Source organism: Beta vulgaris, chromosome 9 (genome assembly GCF_026745355.1).
Source record: "Beta vulgaris subsp. vulgaris cultivar EL10 chromosome 9, EL10.2, whole genome shotgun sequence".
Lineage (NCBI taxonomy): Eukaryota > Viridiplantae > Streptophyta > Magnoliopsida > Caryophyllales > Amaranthaceae > Beta > Beta vulgaris.
The window spans coordinates 48,046,517-48,066,268 of NC_079210.1; the positions used below are offsets into that span (position 1 = coordinate 48,046,517).

Consider the following 19,752-nt stretch of genomic DNA (forward strand, 5'->3'; position numbering starts at 1 on the left):
TCTTACCGTTCTTGTATTCTTAACACCCACTCATCTTTTCAACACATTATAAGCTAATCTACAAATTTCATGCAAATGCTTGAGTATGACACATTTACATCACATGTCAACGAGCGATTATCACATGCTTCACACACATACAATAGGGTGGTAATAATTCCTCCTACAAATTGTTTTTAAATAATTCCAAATTCACAACTTTATAGGGAAGCTTACCAAGATAATTCGAACTCTTATTTTTTTCCGTCATTAGACCCATTAGCAATCTGTTTTAGGTCTATTGTATGCAAGAAAAAAAATTAGAAATTTGAATCATTTTAAAAATTTATTCCCCGAAAATTATGATTATTCTAAAATAACCAAAAGGCGGAATCAAGTTCAACCGACCAAAAATTACATTATCAGAATCACAATTTTTCCAAAAAAAATTATTCTTGCTCCATTATATTCTAGGTTTTCTTGGGTTGGGAGGGTTATATTTAGTTGGGCAATCCAAACCCTAGAGGCCCATAAAAACCAAAATAAGTTCATTTCTGATACTGAAATTCAAACCGGATTAACCAACCATCATCAAATTCAACCGTTATTATCTCCATCATCATTGACCCATACAAAATCCAAGCAATAACCTACACCATCACTCTCTCTTTCTCTCTCCTACTTTTAGAGCTGCAACAATGGCGGCGACCCATCTTCTTTCTCAATCAACCACCCTTTCTAAAACCCCAAATCTCTACCAAAACCCTAAAACCCCATTTCTTTCAAAACCATTTATCACCTTCAGAAAACCCTTAATTCCAAAACCCTTAATTCTTAAGTCAGTTCTTTCCCAAAACAATCCCACTACAACAAAGTCTGCAACTTTAGACCCTAAAACCAGCAATTTAAAGCATTGTTTTAGTAAAAAAGAAGATGGGTATTTGTATTGTGAAGGGAATAAAGTGCAAGATATTATGGAAAATGTTGAAAAAAGGCCATTTTATTTGTATAGTAAACCCCAAATTACTAGAAATGTTGAGGCTTATACAGATGCTCTTAAAGGGTTGAGGTCAATAATTGGGTATGCTATTAAAGCTAATAATAATTTGAAGATTTTGGAACATTTGAGGAGTTTGGGTTGTGGAGCTGTTCTTGTTAGTGGTAATGAACTTAGACTTGCATTGGCTGCTGGGTTTGATCCTACCAAGTAAGAGATTTCATCTTTTGATTTATTTTTTTTGGTGAAGTTGATGATTGTATTATATGGTTTAATTGCTTGGAAATGGATCATTTTATTGACTTATGCTGTAATTTTAAGAATTTTCATTTGGGAAACGGATCATTTTACCGACTTAGGCCAGTTCTCTTCGGCATAAAACAGCTGAACTGAATTGAACCGAACCGAATAGTGATATGTGAGAGTAAATGTATTGTCCACAGGTGAGCTGAGGTGAACTAAATTGAAAATAAGCTTGGGAGAACATGCCCTTATGTTGTAATTTGAAGATTTTTCATTTGCTAAATGTAAATTGGTGTAAATGTGTTGGGAGTGTTAAGTATGATTAAGTTGTGAGTTTTATGGAGGAATTGATTATTTGTTCAATGTTTCGAATTGTTTATGCTATTGATTTTTTGTGTGGCTGTAACGTCTATTTCTAATTGTATATGAGTGTGTTTTGTGAGGGATGAAGTGTATATCTGTCCTCTGAGTGGTCTGATGATGATTTTTTAGTTGGGGGCGGATTTGGAGCTGATTTATAGGCTCATATTGCCCTTTTTGTCTCGGAAGAGCGTTTTTTAGGCTATGTGTTCTTAGCTTGTCATGTAGTTAGTGGTAAAAAAACTTGTTTCGTGAGTTGGAGCAATTAGTAAAAGGTGTCATTGAATTATCATACTTGTGCTCGTGCTAAATTTTGATTCAAAATTAATTTTGGGGATATTGTGTACTAATATTGTCACAGTGAGTGATGTGGCTTGGGTTTTTGAGTGATAATAGTATTGTGTTTCATGCAGCATAATGGTTTCCCAAGATTATATCTCGGTTATAATTTGTGTCGAATAATATTATTAGTTTTTCTTTGCATTGAATGATGTAAAGTTTCCAGTTTGATTTGATTTTTAAAAGTTGAAGCCTAATGGAAATTTGTTTACGTTGGAAATTATGTTGTGTATTCTCTCAATTGATTGGACTATGAAATGATGGAGTTTGTCTGCTGATTTGATGTCTTGATGATAGGTGTATCTTCAATGGAAATGGGAAGATATTGGAGGATTTGGTCCTTGCTGCTGAGAGTGGTGTATTTGTGAACATCGACAGTGAGTTTGACTTGGACAACATTGTTTCAGCTGCTAGAATTGCAGGCAAAAGGGTGAATGTTTTGCTCCGCATTAACCCTGATGTTGATCCCCAGGTATGTCAGTTTTGTTGGCATCCTTTCCTGTTATTGCTGTATCAACACTAACCAATTGCTTTGGATTAACTTAGATACTTGCGTTGGTAAGCTAGTTTGTATTGAAACATTATAAAAATCTTGAATTCTGGACATCTCCGTGAACCAACTACATGAACTGTTTGAGAACCCCTAATACAAGCATCTTCAGTGGCATTTTCACTGTTAGAATATGATTTCCCTTTTTCCCCTTCCAATTATTTGTTCATCTCAATTTTTCTACTCCATGTGAGACTAGAAGCCTGTGTTGATTTATCCACATTTTCTTCTTGTAGAATAGGAAACCTGATTTAAATTGTGTTACAGAGCTTCAACAATAGAATCAAGTACAGACTCTTTATTTCTGTTGCCCTGGATGTGTTTGTAAAATAAGTCATTTGCCTTTTACAAGCACCCAATGCCATCATGCCATGCTTTGGTTATGAGTGGCTTGATTTGCATCCTTACAATTTTTAATTATTAAAAGAAGGTATATTAAATATCAATCGCATGGTTTTTTTTATCGTTGATAGTAACAGGTGACAATTTTTTTTTTTTTTGGGGGGGGGGGGGGGGGGGTGCGGGAGAACATAACTGTGACCTGTGAATGAGGCATAATCGCATATGATTACTTGCATTTGCATTCCTGTACAAAAAGAAATTTTTTCTTTTTTTGTTCTTCTTGTGTTTCTGTATGACTTACCAGTTTATTGTCATTTCTAGGTCCATCCTTATGTTGCCACTGGAAACAAGAACTCCAAATTTGGCATTAGGAATGAGAAATTACAATGGTTTTTAGATGCTGTGAAAGCACATCCTACTGAGCTGAAGTTGGTCGGAGCTCATTGCCATCTTGGGTCAACAATTTCAAAGGTATTTAAGCTTGTCAATGTCCCTGCTTATATTGATCATTTTTTCATGTTGCTCGTCTCTTTTTCATTTGTCATAATAACTTCCAGAATGTTGATGTCTTCCTGAAGATAAAAACAGAGTTGCTACTTTGGATTGTCTATTCTTCAGGACTAGTGTTTTTGGTGGTTAAATTTGCTTTGTATATCAGAGCCACATGGTAGTTAAAGAACGTTTTCCTTTTATGCCTGTACAGGTTGATATATTCAGGGATGCTGCAGTCCTTATGGTAGACTACATAGACAAAATTCGTGACCAAGGTTTTGAAATTAGCTACTTGAACATTGGAGGTGGTCTTGGAATAGACTATTATCACACTGGCGCTGTTCTTCCTACACCTAGAGATCTTATTGACACAGTAAGTCCCTTGCAAATCTTTAAATGCAGCTTTATATTATTGCTGAATCATATGATTAGCTTGACTTTATAATAATGATGTGATGATAAAAATTACGGACATGCTCTACTATAATCCTTTGGGCCCTTGCAAATCCTTAAATGCAGCTTTATGTTATGCTAAATTATATGATAAGCTTGACTTTATAATGATGATGCGACGACAAAATTGACGGACATGCTCTATGATGATCCTTTGGGGAATTATTTTCTGAAATTAGATGGTAAAAAGTTTGTAATGGTAAGACGTGATTTGCCAAAAAATTACTAGTGCATGAATATCTCTCGCAAGTTTTCATTATAAAATGTGGATTTAGGGGCCGTATGAGAAATTGAATGCCATGTGTCTTGTTTTTATAGTAGCTTTTCATTTGTGATCTTTCATTGACTTCAGTTTGTGGAACTTAAGTATATTTACGAATCTATACTATATTCTTCCTCCGTAACGAAATATATGTTACACTTTCCATTTTAGGCTGTAACAAAATAGATGTTACACTTTTTTCTTTCCTATTTAGTAAGTTTTAAGTGTTGAAATCACTAATAACCACCATCTCCTTATACTCCACCAACACTCACCACCTATTTCTCTCTCCTCACCCCATTCAACAACCACCATCTTTCTCTCTCCTCGCCCAACAACCAGTCAACCACCATCTTTCTCTTTCCTCACCCACCCACCCTTTCTTTCTCCTCACCCCAACAACCACCACCAAACACCGATCTTCAAACAACCGTCAATCCGCCACCAAACACCAATCTTCAAACAACCGCCAGAAACCAATGTTCTATCTTCGTCGATCTACGCTCGCATACGAACGGCGATTCTTCTTCTTCTTTGCCTCCTACCGATTCTTCTTCTTCTTTGCCTCCTACCGATTCTTCTTCTTCTTCTTCTTCTTCTTCTTCTTCTTCGCCCGATCTTCGATGGTTGGTGTTTGGTGGTGATTAGGCAGGGGGATTGCTGTATCGTTGGTTGTTGTTTGGTGTTTGGTGTTTGGGTGTGTCGGTGGTTTCTGTTTGGTGCTTGGTGGTGAATAGGTGGTGGTATTGGGTGTTGCGGTGGTATGTGGGTGATGTCGGAGTTGCGGTGATTGTTTTTGAGTTGGTGCCGATGGTTGACTTGATGTTGGTGGTGTTCGTTTATGGAGTGGTGGTGGTGTTGGTTTCTGGAGTGGTATTGATGGTGTTGGTTTCTGGAGTGGTAGTGGTGGTGTTGGTTTCTGGAGTGGTGATGGTGTTGGTTTTTGGAGTGGTGGTGGTGCTGTTTCCACCCCTTGGCTCCACTTTTACTTTCATAATTAATTTAATTACATGCCCCCTCATTTCATTAATCTTCATTAAGAAATATTGCCTGGAAAGCGTTTTTTGAAAAGTGTAATATTTATTTCGTTACAGAGGAAGTATTTAAGAAGTATGGCCTTCAAAAGATGTAACTATGTGTATCTTCTAATTTTCTTGAAGGCCTTACGAAAATAAAGAGTAAAAGAGGTATCAACTATGCTCCGACACAAGACCTTTTGCTTCTTATCATGACATACATCAACCATCAAGCCAATAAAATAAGCTGTGTCTTTGGGACAATCTTTTAGCAATTTACTTGGGAGGGCGTCTAACTGCATGCGATTAATATTTTCAAAATCATTTCAATGCCACATCATTTTTCTCATATCTCCTCATTATTGTAAACTATGACTGCTATCATCATACTAGCCACGGCCTTATCATGATGCTATCGCTGTCCACTAACTCTACCATCTTCTATTGCAATCCAGTTAAAAGTTATCACATTGAAATTGAAAATAAAATTCTGTGCATTGCGCAGGATCAAACACTACTTCACCTTAAAAAGGGATATAAACAATGATATGTGAATCTGTGAACTACCTACAGATTCTTTTGTTTGAGTATATCTTAGTTGGCATTCTTTCTAGTACTTGGCTTGATTGATAGCAGCTGAATAAACTTGAAAGGGAAAAAGTGTCCCACTGATTTATGATCATGTATCCATGTAAATATTGCAGGTACGCGAACTTGTCCTGTCACGAAATCTCAACCTTATCATTGAACCAGGAAGATCACTTATTGCAAATACTTGTTGTCTGATTAATCGTGTTACTGGTGTCAAAACTAACGGTACAAAAAATTTTATCGTGATTGATGGGAGCATGGCAGAACTTATCCGTCCAAGTCTGTATGATGCTTACCAAGTGAGTTACCAAGTCTCCCGGCTAGTTCTTGTCAATTGAACCACACAAACTAGCAAGGAAAATTGGGTCCTGATTCCTGTGACTGTCTAAACGGCTTACTAACTTCTGTAAATTGCATCTGCAGCATATTGAGTTAGTTTCCCCAGCTCCGTCGGATGCAGTGGTATCCACTTTTGATGTGGTTGGCCCAGTCTGTGAGTCAGCTGATTTCTTGGGCAAGGAGCGCGAACTTCCTACTCCAGCGAGGGTAACGAATATTCCCTCTTTCTTCTCTTTGAGCTCATTGCTTCAATATGTGAATTAAAAGATTCAGGATCTAACCCTAGGGTTTTGGTTTGTAGGGAACTGGATTAGTAGTTCATGATGCAGGTGCCTATTGCATGAGCATGGCCTCGACATACAATCTCAAGATGCGCCCACCAGAATACTGGGTATGTAATCTTATCTGTATCTGACTTTCTGGGTGTTGAGGCCAAATCTGTTTCCAAATGTTGCTCCCTGATTCACAGCATATGAACTTGTGAGGGATGTTAGAATTGAAATATCATGTACTACATGACCTTCATTAATTTCAATTGCAACACTTTTGCTTGACCATAAATTTTAGATTTAACATATAAAAACAAACTTTTAGTATGTAAGACATTAACTTCTTTTAGTTTTTACTAATTGATCATAAAAAGTATTAATGGTCATAGTTGTGCATTCGAAAGTGAAAGGAAAACAAAAAGAACAGAGTACAATGACCAATTTTTTTTTTTGTGCGCTTGCTGATTGCTATATTATCTTGGTAGGTGCAAGAAGATGGATCAATTGCCAAAATCCGTCATGGCGAGACATTTGAAGACCATATTCGATACTTCACCGGTCTGTAATTGTTATAGACGTCGAAAAACCTTTGTTCTCATTCAACATAAAGAGGTTCGTGTACTCGGCAATTGTAGTCATAATGATGTATCTTGGGCAAGCCTTGCCTGGAGGGTGCACCATGCTTTGTAATAGTATTAGAGTTATTAGTCATCTATTGTACCATCTTCCTCGGAGCACCCCTAATGTATTTTTGCGTGATTGGAAGTCACTACATGGTTTCTAATTAACCGATAATAAATTCACTGCTGAAGGCCTGCTTATTGTTCTCTTCTTGCTTTCTTCCATTTTTGTTTTTTACACTACAAAAGTGCTTTGAATTTTCAAAATTATTAAGTTTTTTACAATTCATTTCACAAAAGTTAGATGATTAGAATAGTTAAGTTTAATTTAAACAAATTGTTTACTGATTAGATATGAACTGCAATTTTACATCTCGAATTTCGTTATTATTAATTCAAATAGAATAATGCTATAAATTTAGAGAATTTGCGAGATTCAAACATATATGGTATACAAATAATATTACAAAGCCTTATAAGTGCTTAAGGGAGCACTACGAGAGTTAGGTGTTCGCTCTCACATTTTACTTACTTTTTTTTTTAATATTTTATATTTTAATTGTGCGTGTTTGTCAATGATATTAGGTAGTGTTTGGAAACTTGTATTTTATTTCAAATAATGGAATTGAAATCTGGAATTTAAAGTTTGTATTTCAATTTCTAATAACTGTTTTGTAAAGAGGGTTTGATAGAGGATAGAGAAATAGAGGTTTAATGGAGGAGAGAGAAAAGTGTGGGTTTGCTAAAAGAGAGAGAAAGAAAATATTAGAAAGTGTGGGTTTATTTATGGAGTTGGGATATGTATGAGAAGAGAATTTCAAATGACAAGGTAATAGCTTGAATTTGAAATTCTACTAATATAGGCTTTTGATAAGAATTTGGACAAATTCCATAATTTCAAATCCCATGCTATCCAAACAATAGATTTCATCCAAATCCAGGATTTGAAATGTAATCTTGCTATCCAAATATAGCATTATTGGACTTAAAATATCTATTATTACGTATTTGTAAAAGTTTTAATGATTAAGTATTAATAAAGTATTTATTGAGACGAATCAAACAAGAAATCATGACTATATTTACCTATGAATCTGGTAGCATTTAAAAAATTTGTAGAAATTTTATATCTAAGAATGTTGGGGATCTTAAGTCATATGTAATCTATATATCTCAATAAGTGCTCCCACCAAATATTTCTTTTTGAGGTAGAATTATAAGGTGTGTCAATAAATTCAACATCTTTTTTTAGATACTTTCTCTTCTGTATGTTGTTGTAAAACTCTTCCGTTTATAAATTTAATATTTTCTTTAATAATTCCAAAACTCTATATTTTTTTAATTCAATTTTCTCCACAATATACTTCATCTTTTAATATTTGCAAACTTGCAACAACTAGACTTTCATGCTTATCAATGCAACACCTTGACTATTCATATCTTTGACAATATATAGTAGTAATTCATATCTTAAGTTTATATACATAAACGAATCTAACAAAATCGTACATAACTCTATTTTTTCATACGTACGACGGTACGAGTCACTAAATGTAACACTTTACAATTTTTATACCTCTTTAAAAGTTCCATCTTCCTATTTCTTATATATAGATGGATTGAGAACTTCAGTTTATAAAAGACTTTCGATGGATCTTTCAAAAGAACCGAATATCATTTCATATCATATCATATCAAATCATATCCTCAATTGGGATGTTTTAAATACTAGTCTTAGGGCCTGTTCTCCCCAGTTTATTTCCAGTTCAGTTCAGTTCAGTTCAATTGAGTTCAGTTCAGTTCAGTTCAGTTCAATTCAGTTCAGTTCAGATCAGTTCAATTCAGTTCAGACCAGTTCAGTTCAGTTCAGCTCTTGACAATACTTTTACTCTCACATATCACTATTCAGTTCAGTTCAATTCAGTTCAGTTCAGATCAGTTCAGTTCAATTTAGATCAGTTCAGTTCAATTCAGTTTAGTTCAATTCAGTTCAGTTCAGTTCAACTGTTTTATGCCGAAGAGAACAGGCCCTTAGGCCCTAAAGTATCAACAAGACAACCACCACATGTACTGGCGCGAATTTGCGCGCTTTTTACTTGTATGAACAAGCTCACAGTCTCACTTCTTTCTTCTCTACTCTTTTTGACTCATTTGCTCTTTTTGAGCTACTAAATTCTCCAAAAATTGGTACTACTGTTGTCAAAATCAAATCGATCTTTTCCCTTAGATCGCGATTATCGGTAAGTATATATTTTCATGTGATTTAAATTCAACTCATCAATAATCGCAATGTGAAATAATCATATAGTTAAACCCTAAAATTTCCGATATTTGCTGTAATCTTGTTCAATTTCTTGAGTCAAATTAATCTTTTGCAGTTTTTAGTGTATATTTTATTGTTTGCCCTAATTTTGCGTTTTCAATTGAGAAATGTTTGATGCTTAAACCATTTCCAATTTCGAGCTTTTTTACTGCTTTATATCGCAGATTTTCATCAATATTTGCGGCGTTTCGATGGCTAGTGAGGTTAGAAACGTTCTTAATGGAACAATCGATGAGAAAACAGACTTGAGAAGGTCGTACCAAGTAGTAGTTGCTGCAACTAAGGAAATGGGTATTGGCAAAGATGGGAAATTGCCATGGAATTTGCCATTTGACCTTAAATTCTTCAAGGATGTTACTTTGCAAACATCTAATTCTGATAGAATGAATGCTGTAATAATGGGGAGAAAGACTTGGGAGAGTATTCCTCTTAAGTTTCGGCCTTTGCCAGGTAGACTTAACATTGTTCTCACTCGTTCGCGGGATTTTGATGCTGGTGATCTGGATAAGGTTAAGGGTTGTGATAGCATGGACTCTGCCTTAAGACTGTTGGCAATGTGCCCGTATGATCTTTCAATTGAGAAGGTGTTTGTCATTGGTGGTGGGCAGATATTGAGGTGGGAATTCATTTTGTGTTACTATGTATATTTTGGAAAGAAACTTCTTTATTTTTGCATACTTATTTTTTGTTGTCTTTTATTGGATTCAGGGAAGCACTAAATGCTCCAGATTGTGATGCGATTCATATGACAGAGATTGAGACCGATATAGAATGTGACACATTTATTCCCCCCGTGGATAGTTCTTTGTTTCAGCCTTGGTATTCATCGTTCCCTTATGTCGAGAATGATATACGATACTCTTTTGTCACGTATGCACGTGTGAGGACTGCGGTTGATATTTGTAGTCAGAGTAATGGCTCCAAGTCAGCTACTGGTAAGTTTGAGGTGCAGGACTTCTCCTTCCTGCCTCAATTGGTATTTGATAGACATGAGGAGCATTTGTACCTTCAGCTAGTTAAAGAGATCCTGTCAAGTGGGAATCTCAAGGATGATAGGACGGGGACTGGTACCCTATCAAAATTTGGTTGCCAGGTGCATAATTAGTCTAATTATTTTAAGCTCTTCTTTATTGTTGTTTTGGTTTGTAGTTTTTAATAATTTTGCTTCTGTCCACAGATGCGGTTCAATTTGCGGAAGACTTTCCCTCTTCTTACAACCAAGGCATGTATATCAATTTAATAGTTTTTATCTGACATAGCTTTCAGCTATTTTTGCTCCTCGCAATTCATTTTTGCTTGAAGTAGCTTCCTGACTTGACTAGTCATACCTCGTACGTATCAGGTAGCTTTAGATTCTGATATTATCAAGCCAAGCTGAATTTGTGAGTGTCGATATTACTTGTGTGAGATGTCTATGTGGACTCTTATCTATATGCTGACACATGGTTTTGTTATTTAATATTGTAGAGGGTGTTTTGGCGAGGTGTTGTTGAGGAATTATTATGGTTTATCAGCGGTTCAACAAGTGCTAAGGTATTGATATCGGATTGTAATCTAACTGTATGCTTTCCTCTTCCAAATTAAACTCCGAGCTTCATTTTTTGTTGGCTCCAACATTCCTTTCAAATTTAGTGAAGTTGTTTCTCCCAAAAAAAGTAACTTAATGAAGTTATTCCTTTCTTACAGTTAATGAGTTACTTCTGTGAATCTGGATACTAGGCTTTCCTAGCTAAGACTCTTGATCAAGTATTAACATGAGACCTGAAATACCTTTGAGACATAATGTTTCTTTCCCCGTAGAGACTACTATATACTGCTTATTCCATTAATTAATAGACTAAGCTATTTATATTATATACTCAGGTTTACCTAGCTCTAGGTAGTAGGTACACCCAAGCTATTTTATTGCTCTTTGTGAAAGCTCAAAAGAAGCAAAAAGAAATTAGCCTTGGTTACACTTAGCTCTAGGTACACGTTGGTGTACAGTGGAGGTTCTGTAGTCTTCAGTGCTGTTTTCTGACATATTGGCTTAGTGACTTAAAAGCAAAAAAAATCAGTAGCACAATTTTGAAGTGTCTTCACACCCTTACCATTTATAGAAGGGAAGGGGGGGGGGGGAAGGCAAATTGTCCCACCACAGTTTCTCAAGAACCAAGGGCAATTCTCTTATTGATACTTTAAGTTTAAGATCCCGAAGCTCACCCTCAGAGGAACATACACTTCCGTAAAGGAACATATTTTGTATCCTCCTTCTTTTGAGATTATTATTATTCCTTGCATCCAATGTCCATGGCTGTGCTAGTCTGAGTGACTTTTGAATCTGTTGCCTGACATTCGTGATGTAAAAAGTGTTTTGATTTGTTTCCAGGTCCTGCAGGAGAAAGGCATACATATATGGGATGGAAATGCATCCAAAATTTACCTTGAGAGGTAAATTGTCAACTTGCTACATAAATTTGTCGACTGGAACACTAATTTTGTGCAATAATTCGTTTGACATGCGTCTATCCTGTTGCAGCATTGGGCTTCCAGACAGAGAAGAAGGCGACTTAGGACCTGTTTATGGGTTTCAGTGGAGGCACTTTGGGGCTAGGTTGGTTCATGATGTTTGAAAAGTTATTATATGTTGCTACTCATAAAGAAGCCAGATGTTAGTTCTCAGTCCTACGTTTGAACTCTACAGATATACCGACATGCATGCTGATTACTCTGGGCAAGGATTTGATCAGTTGCTAGATGTTATCCACAAGATTAAGAATAAGCCGGATGATAGACGTATCATCCTCTCAGCTTGGAATCCTTCTGATCTTAAATTGATGGCATTGCCTCCGTGTCACATGTTTGCACAGGTTGGGATCAAAGTACATGTCTGCTTTTATGTATTTTTTTTCTATAGTACTTACTGAGTTATTGTCTCTGTTACAGTTCTATGTAGCAAATGGTGAGCTATCCTGTCAAATGTACCAACGATCAGCAGACATGGGCTTGGGGGTTCCCTTTAATATTGCATCTTATGCTCTTTTGACATGCATGATTGCTCATGTCTGTGGTACGCATTGCCTTGAGACTCTTGCTCTGTAAATATTCTAATTGCTTGGACCAGTTCACTTCACCTAAGTTTATTGAACTGAACTTAATTTTACTGATCAAAACATATTTTTACTGATTGGAATGATGATAACTGCTTTTTACTGATAAAAGCTCATGTTTTCTGATTCTCTAGTGTGTTCCTGTACAATGATTAAATCTGATTGTTGCTGATTATAACTGACTATTTGTTAATCAACACTGATTTTTACTGAATATTATTTTATCGAACTGAAATGAACATGGCCTTGGTGGTTAAAATGTCCAAACACTTTACTTGAATGTTGCATCCTATGGGACCAATGAGGTCATATTTGATACATGGATTCTGCTCCATATCGATGATGCTGTTTCAGTTTTGGCAGATTGTAATTGCTGTTTAACTTCATTTTGCTAAAGGTTAGTTGCTGATATAGTTATATGTGCTTACAAGATTTCTCTTTCTTGCAGATCTTCTTCCTGGGGATTTTATTCATGTCATTGGGGATACTCATGTTTATCGTAACCATATTGATCCACTACAAGAACAACTACACAATCTGCCTAAGCCTTTTCCTGTAAGTATCATATGAACATGATGTGATATTGCTTTGATCTTGAAGTGGGAAAGTCACTTGTTTAATCTTTTGGATTTCTCTTTTCAAATGAAAGTTAATTTTTGTTCTAATTAGGTTTTGAAGATCAACCCTCAGAACAAGAATATAGATTCTTTTGTAGCAACTGATTTCGAACTCGTCGGATATGATCCTCATCAGAAAATTGAAATGAAGATGGCAGTTTAAAGCTTACTCTCTTTTTCTTATTTAGATGCTTTCCTACAAGTTACTGTGAGTCCATATACTCTTTCATCTTTGATTTACTGAAACTATGATGTTGTGTTTTATTTTTTTAAAATTTATGTATAGTGTTACACTTTTATAAATAGGTGGCAATTGTAGGGTTTACATAATTAACATTACTGGATGATGTTTTTGCTAATACTATTGACTGAACTCAAGATATGCGTATTTGCATTCATTTCTTGATCTCGTCTTGCTCACAACTGCTATTCTCCTCTTCCAACTCCTTACTTTCTACTTCTACTATCTCTTTCTGCTGAGTACTTTTGAGATCCTCACTTCTCTTCTTGTCAACAAGAAAACTCATGAGCCTTTTTAATGTATCCTCTAAGTCTTCACTCTTCATCATTTGTTCCCCTACTTCTGCAGGGGTGACCTTTGCTTCTTGCATCAGTTGTTCAATTTCCATCAAAAGTGGGTGCTCTGTGATCCCAAGGTAATTGGAGGAGAGTGTTCTTAGTGCCGATGGGGTGCAATAGGACATGTGAATGTGCATATCCATTCGTCCTGGTCGTAAAAGAGCTGGATCCAGTCGGTCTTTGTGATTTGTTGTGAACACAATGATTCTTTCATCTCCACAGCTTGACCATAACCCATCAATGAAATTAAGCAAGCCTGACAGCGTCACCTAGGTTTTTTTTGAACACAAAAATGTCAATAAAAAGTCATTGGATGTTATAATTGCTCTTTGATACTTATATTTGCTATGTTTCTAAATGAATACAACATTTAGAGTTGCATGCTTGCCAATGCATGACTTTGATCATTAATTTCTTTGATTAGCTATTAGGAAAAACTATGAAGACTTTATTTTTCTAGAAACATATATTAAGACTAATCTAACAACACTTACAATGACATTTGTTTTGTACGAAGTATATGTAAGTAAAAAGATGTGGTGAAGTATAGATAGAGCTGTCAAACAGTGAGGTTGGGTATGTTCTTGTCATCCATAAACTGGTTGAGATACCCTGATACAAACATGATCCTTTTAATAAGCGGGTCAAAAATTCTAAACATGAACACAATTACACAACCCAATTATTGAAACAGGTAACACAAACTTAACCCAATTAACCCATTTAACTAATATCTTCTATTTTTGTTGTTTTCAATTATCAAATGGAATCTTGATAGTCAAAAATTATGAATTTTCAACATAATATATTATTAAGACAATTTTTTAAAGCATCATAAAATTTGATTAGAGTTATCTAATAATTAAAAGTATTTAAGAAAAGGTACCGATATAGGTAGTTTTTCCTGTACTTCCATAATCTACTATCAGTGTGTTGTTTGTGCACCATCTAATTTGAAAACTAAATGTATTACTTACAAACTACAAAGGGGTTCCTAAACCAAATTACAATATTAATATTTTAAGGTTAATCATATTCCAATCATCTAACAAAAGCCGCCATGCATTCTCTATACAAGCCTACATCAAACTCTGTTCCCTCGCTTTTAGCTCTAAATCTGAAAATAATAGAAGTCATTAGAAAATTGAAAACCATAATGAAATAAATTCTATAAAGAAATGACTTATATATTCCAAAAATATGGAAGATTTAGTCCTTTGGACTTGGAGAAGAACCTAGAGAGGGAAATCGAGGAGATCCCCTCTAATGGTCCCCTTTTTAAGTCTTTCTCCAAGTCCAAGATTCAATCTACCGTAATTTTAGATTAGGTAAGCAATTTTTTTATAGAGTTTATTTTCATTACGATTTTCAATTTTCTAATAATTTTCCATTATTTTCAAATTTTGGAGCTCAAAGCTAAGAAGCAGAGTTGATGTGGGCTTGTATAGAGAATGCATGTGGCAACTTTTGCTAGATTATTGAAATATGATTATCTTGCAACATTAATTTGGTTTAAGACCCCTTCCCCGATTTGTTAGTAACGCTTTAGTTTTTTTTTTTTGAATGGTGCAGAATCAACACAATGATAGTAGATTATGGAAGTATGAGAAACACTACCTATATTGATACATCTTAAATTATTAGATACCTCTAATCAAAGTTTAAGATGTTTTAAAAGATCTGGTTTAATATTTATCATATTGAAAATTCATAATTTTTGACTGTCATGTAGTGAGATTCGGTTTGATGATAGAAAACAACAAAAGTAGAGGATATTAGTTAAATGGGTTAGGTTCGTGTTACCTGTTTAATAATTGGGGTCGTGTTTGTTTTCATGTCGGGGTATTCCAATCCATTTATGTATGACACGAACACAACCCAACCTCATATGTTTGACACCTCTAGTATGTGTATAATATAAAAGTCAAATTGCTGCATTCATGTAGAAACGAAGTAAATAGTTACCTTATTGTCTCCGTCTGCACCAAAATGTTGTGGATACTGGAGTTTCTTGCGTTCCTTCATCGTGTTTTGTAAGTCGACAGAGCAATCAATATCTTCCACCACAAGTATTGATCTATTAGCAGTTGCTATCAGTAGTCTCCTAAGGTCAGAGTTCCTCCTAATGTCCGTCAACTCCAGATCATATATATCAAAATTCAGGTAATTAGCCATGGCTGCAATCAGACTAGATTTTCCAGTACCTGGAGGTCCAAAAAGCAAATAGCCACGTTTCCAGGCCTTCCCAACTTTTCTATAGAAATTTTTCCTCCTTACGAACCTGTCCAAATCCTCCATGATCGTCTTCTTCATCTCGATATCCATGGCTAGAGTATCAAAAGTAGCTGGGTGATCGAGATTCACCGATTGCCAATCACTCCCCATGGTCATATGCCTTAGTTCAGGGTCCAAGGTGTGCAGCTTTGGGGTCCTTTTTTGTTTCTTGAGCACCTGTTCTTGTTCTAGGATATGCTGGAAGTAGCTGGTGGACACCATCTCTTTGTGCTTTTTGTGGAAGCTCAATGTGTAATATTGAATCTCAGAATAAGAGTTGGAGCCCCATCGCCCCTCTGTTTCTATTTGTTGAGATACTCTTCTCCAAGTGAGCTTGACACCATTAAATACATCAATCACCTCTTGATTTTTATCCATGGAGAGCACAATTTTGGTCTCTTTGATAGGTAAGGTGGCTCGGAACCTATGGGTTAAAGGGGAGAGTTTGGTCCCCAAGTAAAGGTCTGCAGCATGGAAGAGCTGGTTCTCAACCATTCCATCAGCTTCATTGATGATTATGGTTACTTCGGAGGAGAATGAAGCAAAGAGAGATTGAATTTTACAGGAAATGTAGTATTGAAATTCATTGGGCACATAGTCATTAGCTAGACTACGTATCAGCATAGCTGCTGCAGCAGCAGATGTAGCAGTGGAGATGATCGTTTTAAGTGTTGGCATATGGATGTTGGTGTCAAACATTTTCAGAGGGTTTTCTAATCTTATTTTAAAAATTGAAGTCTGGAGTGTCTCTGGGTGTGGTGTTGGGTCTTTCCCTCTGTGTTTGTATTTATAGTGTCAGAGCCTTAGAAGATACGTTGATACTAAAGTGAAACTTAGTGCTTGTTTGGTACTATGTAGGTATTAGTCTTTCCTAGGAATTTGGTTCACACATGAAACATTGTTTCCTAGGAGATGTATAGTCTTGTTTGGTTGTTTATGAAAAGTTCAACTTTTCATGAAAATTTCCACTATCCTAGGGGACCTAAGTAAGTAAATTCCTCCATTTTATAGAAGTTCTAACTCCCATGTTGTGAACCAAACAACACCATCTTCTTGAACTTCCTAGGAAATTTAACTTTCTATCTATTCTTTGGTTAATTAAACAACACCTAGAAGTATTTTGAATGAGATATCTGTGGTTCTTAATGGTTGTAAACAATTTTTTATCTCTTACAACTATAAAAGTAGTACACTCAAACAAATAGTGTATCGAAAATCCATTATGCTATCTTTTTGACTTTTGTATTCAATATACTTTCTTATTTATTATTATGAACATAATTAACAATTATTAATTGAGTGGCCCTCTAAACAGTGGCTTTTGAGAAAATTCCATTGTTTCTTTCTGTTGGCTATTTTCTACACGTTAGATTGACCAGGTTGACTTTGATTTAAAAAGTTCACAAAGTTGCTGGTCATGCCTTCATGTTTGACCAATTATAAACGGTGGTTAGTGTAGTGTAATAGTCAAAGAGTCAGTCAGTAGGGTCAAGCATTAAATTTATGTGGAAAACATAAGAAAAGATCTAGAAACCAAGTTTAAACAGTGAGACATTATCCCTTTCAGTTTTACTAATTGTCTATGTCATAAATTCTAGCTACTACAAGTTATTTTCTTTTTTCTCCAAGACTTTGAAGACCCTTTGGCCTCCAAGGCTTGTGAAGACCCTTGGCCTTTAAGGTTATTACTTGTGTCCTTGGGCTCCAAGGCTAATGCAAATACTTGGTGTTGAAGGTCAAGGTTTATGACAACTTGTAGCTTATTATAAATACCTGTCATGCTCCTTTTGTTTCAAAAAGACACACAAGAGCTATACACACAATACCTATACACATTAGCTCAATCAAATTAGAACCAATATTAGTTGGAGAGTCATACCATACTCTATTACCCTTCGGGGTTGTACTCTCATTCCTTTTCATATATTGGATAATATTAGTGCTCGTTGTCGTGGGTTTTTTTTACCTCTTTTGAGGGTTTTTCTCACGTTAAATTGTGTGTGTTTATTTCTACTTATCTTGTTCATCTTTTACCTAATTTTCTCATTATCACTAGTTGCTTCCGCTTGCGCTCCTAACCCCAATAAAATTGACAATTGCCTTGCGTCTGTACTGTGTACATACTACATAGGGTGCTTTTTTCTGTTAGAAAATGTCAAACTTGATACTAAAGATCCATTTAGCATCAGAAGCAAATGAGTTAATAGGTCTTTCTATATGTTTCTCGTGGCAATATTCATAATAATGCCTGTCCAATCTTAAATACACTTCTTTTTTTCGTCACAACTTTCTATTACCTGGTGGTATAGATTGGTAACTGAACTTTAATAAGGCATGCGCACATTATTCATTACCATAGATATTGATATGAGACTTTCTGTACAATATTACATACAAAGTCATTCTCATACCATCATTTATCTCTGACTGCGAATGGATATTAGGTTGAATTTAGAAGTACGGGGACTTAATACCATATTTGGTTAGCAAAACCCTTGTTTTCCAATTAACTGCATCCCTATGACCCTAACAACTTTAGTTCTCCATGAATTTTCTGACATAAATTCTTTTTAGGACATTGAAAATAATTTTAGTGACAAAAATATTTGGATGGAAGGAGTAACTGTGAACTGAACTCAGACCTCTCCTACATTGCAAGTATACCTCCTACATTGCAAGTATACCTCTTGAAGCTGCATAAAATATTTATAATGTAGGAGACCGTTGATTCCTTGAGAAAACCGAGCGATGCCAAATTCTTAAGAGAATGTTTGATACATTTTCTCGCATTATGGCTCCGTTTGGTTGGATGTAAGACATTTTCAATGTAAAATGATTTTTCATGTAAAACATTTTACAATGGAAAATTCAAATGCAAAACTAATTTTCCTTTGTTTGGTTCAATGTAAAAAAAGTTATGGGAAAGAGACAAATGGAAGGGGAAGGGAGAGGATAGATAAGAGGATAGTAAAAAGTTGCTAAGGAAGAGGGAGGAAAATGTATTTTCCCTTCTTTTTGAAAGGAAAATGATTTTCACCTAAAGCTCCCTTGATGGAAATCTTGTTTTACACCCTTTGTCAAACCAAACAACGGAAAATGAAAGGAAAAGGAAAACTCATTTTCATGGAAAATATTTTACACCCTATCAAACGGAGCCTATGTGCTTAATAACAACAGTGCACTTTAATAGATCATGTAATTTATGGATGCACTATAATTTCTTTCCTTAACCATATATGACATCGAGCATTACTAACGTTTGTCTCTCTTGAGGACTGAGACGGTGAGATCACGATGGTCCTGTTTGGTAAATAGAGTTTAGCGGTTAGAGTTTAGAGTTTGCTCTTAACTTTTTGTTCAGCCAATTTGACTGATTTGACAACTTTTTTATAAATGTGTTTGATAAAAATTAACTGATTACTAAAAGCTTATTGCCATTTGTTTGTGTTAATTGACATTTATAAACATTTTAATACATATGTGTAGTATTATTATTAGAGGCAAAAAAGTCATTAAACATATTTCTACTTAATCCTCTGAAGAAAAAACTCCTAATAGGAGCTTTTTTATTTTGAGAGTTTTTATTCCAAAACTCTCTCTAAAACTCTCTTTTGCCAAACACCCTTTTAGAGTTTTTGACTAGTCAAAATCATAAAAGTAGCCCAGTCCTCTCTTTTTGCTCCAAAACTCTAATTCCCAAACACCCCCAATGTTTAAGTATTCACTTCGTTTTCAAGCTATACGTTCTTTGACACTTGTTTCAAATCTAAGAAACAAAAATCATTCATGGCTGCAGGCTGCCTAACTATATGCAGTTGCAAGGAGAGATTCTGTAGCTGCTCTATAGTATTTGCAACAAATTTGACTCTCTTTTTTAGGTTTTAGTTTTAGTTAACATTCCAATCAACTCTAAATTCAAGTTTGTTAATCGGAAATGATCATTCGGCCTCAACAAATTTTAGTCACCTCCTCAAGTGTAGGCTCATAAATTGGCATGGTGAATCTAGCCAGTATCTCC

The 19,752-nt window shown here is 35.3% G+C and overlaps 3 protein-coding genes across 3 annotated transcripts; 2 read left to right on the forward strand and 1 right to left on the reverse strand.

Annotated features, from left to right (window-relative positions):
* The first annotated feature begins 520 nt into the window (after positions 1-520).
* On the forward strand, positions 521-7,060 carry LOC104904321 (diaminopimelate decarboxylase 2, chloroplastic). Its single transcript, XM_010692540.4, has 8 exons — positions 521-1,186; positions 2,216-2,390; positions 3,132-3,281; positions 3,514-3,675; positions 5,738-5,923; positions 6,048-6,170; positions 6,265-6,354; positions 6,718-7,060. The coding sequence occupies exons 1-8, from the start codon at positions 678-680 to the stop codon at positions 6,796-6,798; spliced, it is 1,476 nt and encodes a 491-aa protein (XP_010690842.1). The 5' UTR covers positions 521-677; the 3' UTR covers positions 6,799-7,060.
* Positions 7,061-8,900: 1,840 nt separating this feature from the next.
* Positions 8,901-13,279, forward strand: LOC104904324 (bifunctional dihydrofolate reductase-thymidylate synthase 1). Its single transcript, XM_010692543.4, has 11 exons — positions 8,901-9,092; positions 9,340-9,791; positions 9,884-10,268; positions 10,353-10,397; positions 10,643-10,708; positions 11,544-11,605; positions 11,694-11,768; positions 11,859-12,024; positions 12,101-12,224; positions 12,713-12,819; positions 12,934-13,279. Exons 2-11 carry the CDS (start codon positions 9,367-9,369, stop codon positions 13,042-13,044), a joined length of 1,566 nt encoding a protein of 521 aa, XP_010690845.1. The 5' UTR covers positions 8,901-9,092; positions 9,340-9,366; the 3' UTR covers positions 13,045-13,279.
* On the reverse strand, positions 13,277-16,883 carry LOC104904323 (AAA-ATPase At3g50940). The gene is made up of 2 exons (XM_010692542.4): positions 15,426-16,883; positions 13,277-13,729 (listed from the first exon to the last, which is right to left on the reverse strand). Exons 1-2 carry the CDS (start codon positions 16,431-16,433, stop codon positions 13,277-13,279), a joined length of 1,461 nt encoding a protein of 486 aa, XP_010690844.1. The 5' UTR covers positions 16,434-16,883.
* Between the last annotated feature and the right edge of the window lie 2,869 nt (positions 16,884-19,752).

Coding starts and splice junctions, on each gene's coding strand:
- LOC104904321 (XM_010692540.4), top strand. CDS start 678: ATGGCGGCGACCCATCTTCTTTCTCAATCAACCACCCTTTCTAAAACC. Junction 2,391..3,131: donor ACCCTGATGTTGATCCCCAG/GTATGTCAGTTT, acceptor TGTCATTTCTAG/GTCCATCCTTATGTTGCCAC. Junction 3,282..3,513: donor TTGGGTCAACAATTTCAAAG/GTATTTAAGCTT, acceptor ATGCCTGTACAG/GTTGATATATTCAGGGATGC.
- LOC104904324 (XM_010692543.4), top strand. CDS start 9,367: ATGGCTAGTGAGGTTAGAAACGTTCTTAATGGAACAATCGATGAGAAA. Junction 10,269..10,352: donor TATCAAAATTTGGTTGCCAG/GTGCATAATTAG, acceptor TTCTGTCCACAG/ATGCGGTTCAATTTGCGGAA. Junction 12,820..12,933: donor ATCTGCCTAAGCCTTTTCCT/GTAAGTATCATA, acceptor TGTTCTAATTAG/GTTTTGAAGATCAACCCTCA.
- LOC104904323 (XM_010692542.4), bottom strand. CDS start 16,433: ATGTTTGACACCAACATCCATATGCCAACACTTAAAACGATCATCTCC. Junction 13,730..15,425: donor GTGCAGACGGAGACAATAAG/GTAACTATTTAC, acceptor AAAAAAACCTAG/GTGACGCTGTCAGGCTTGCT.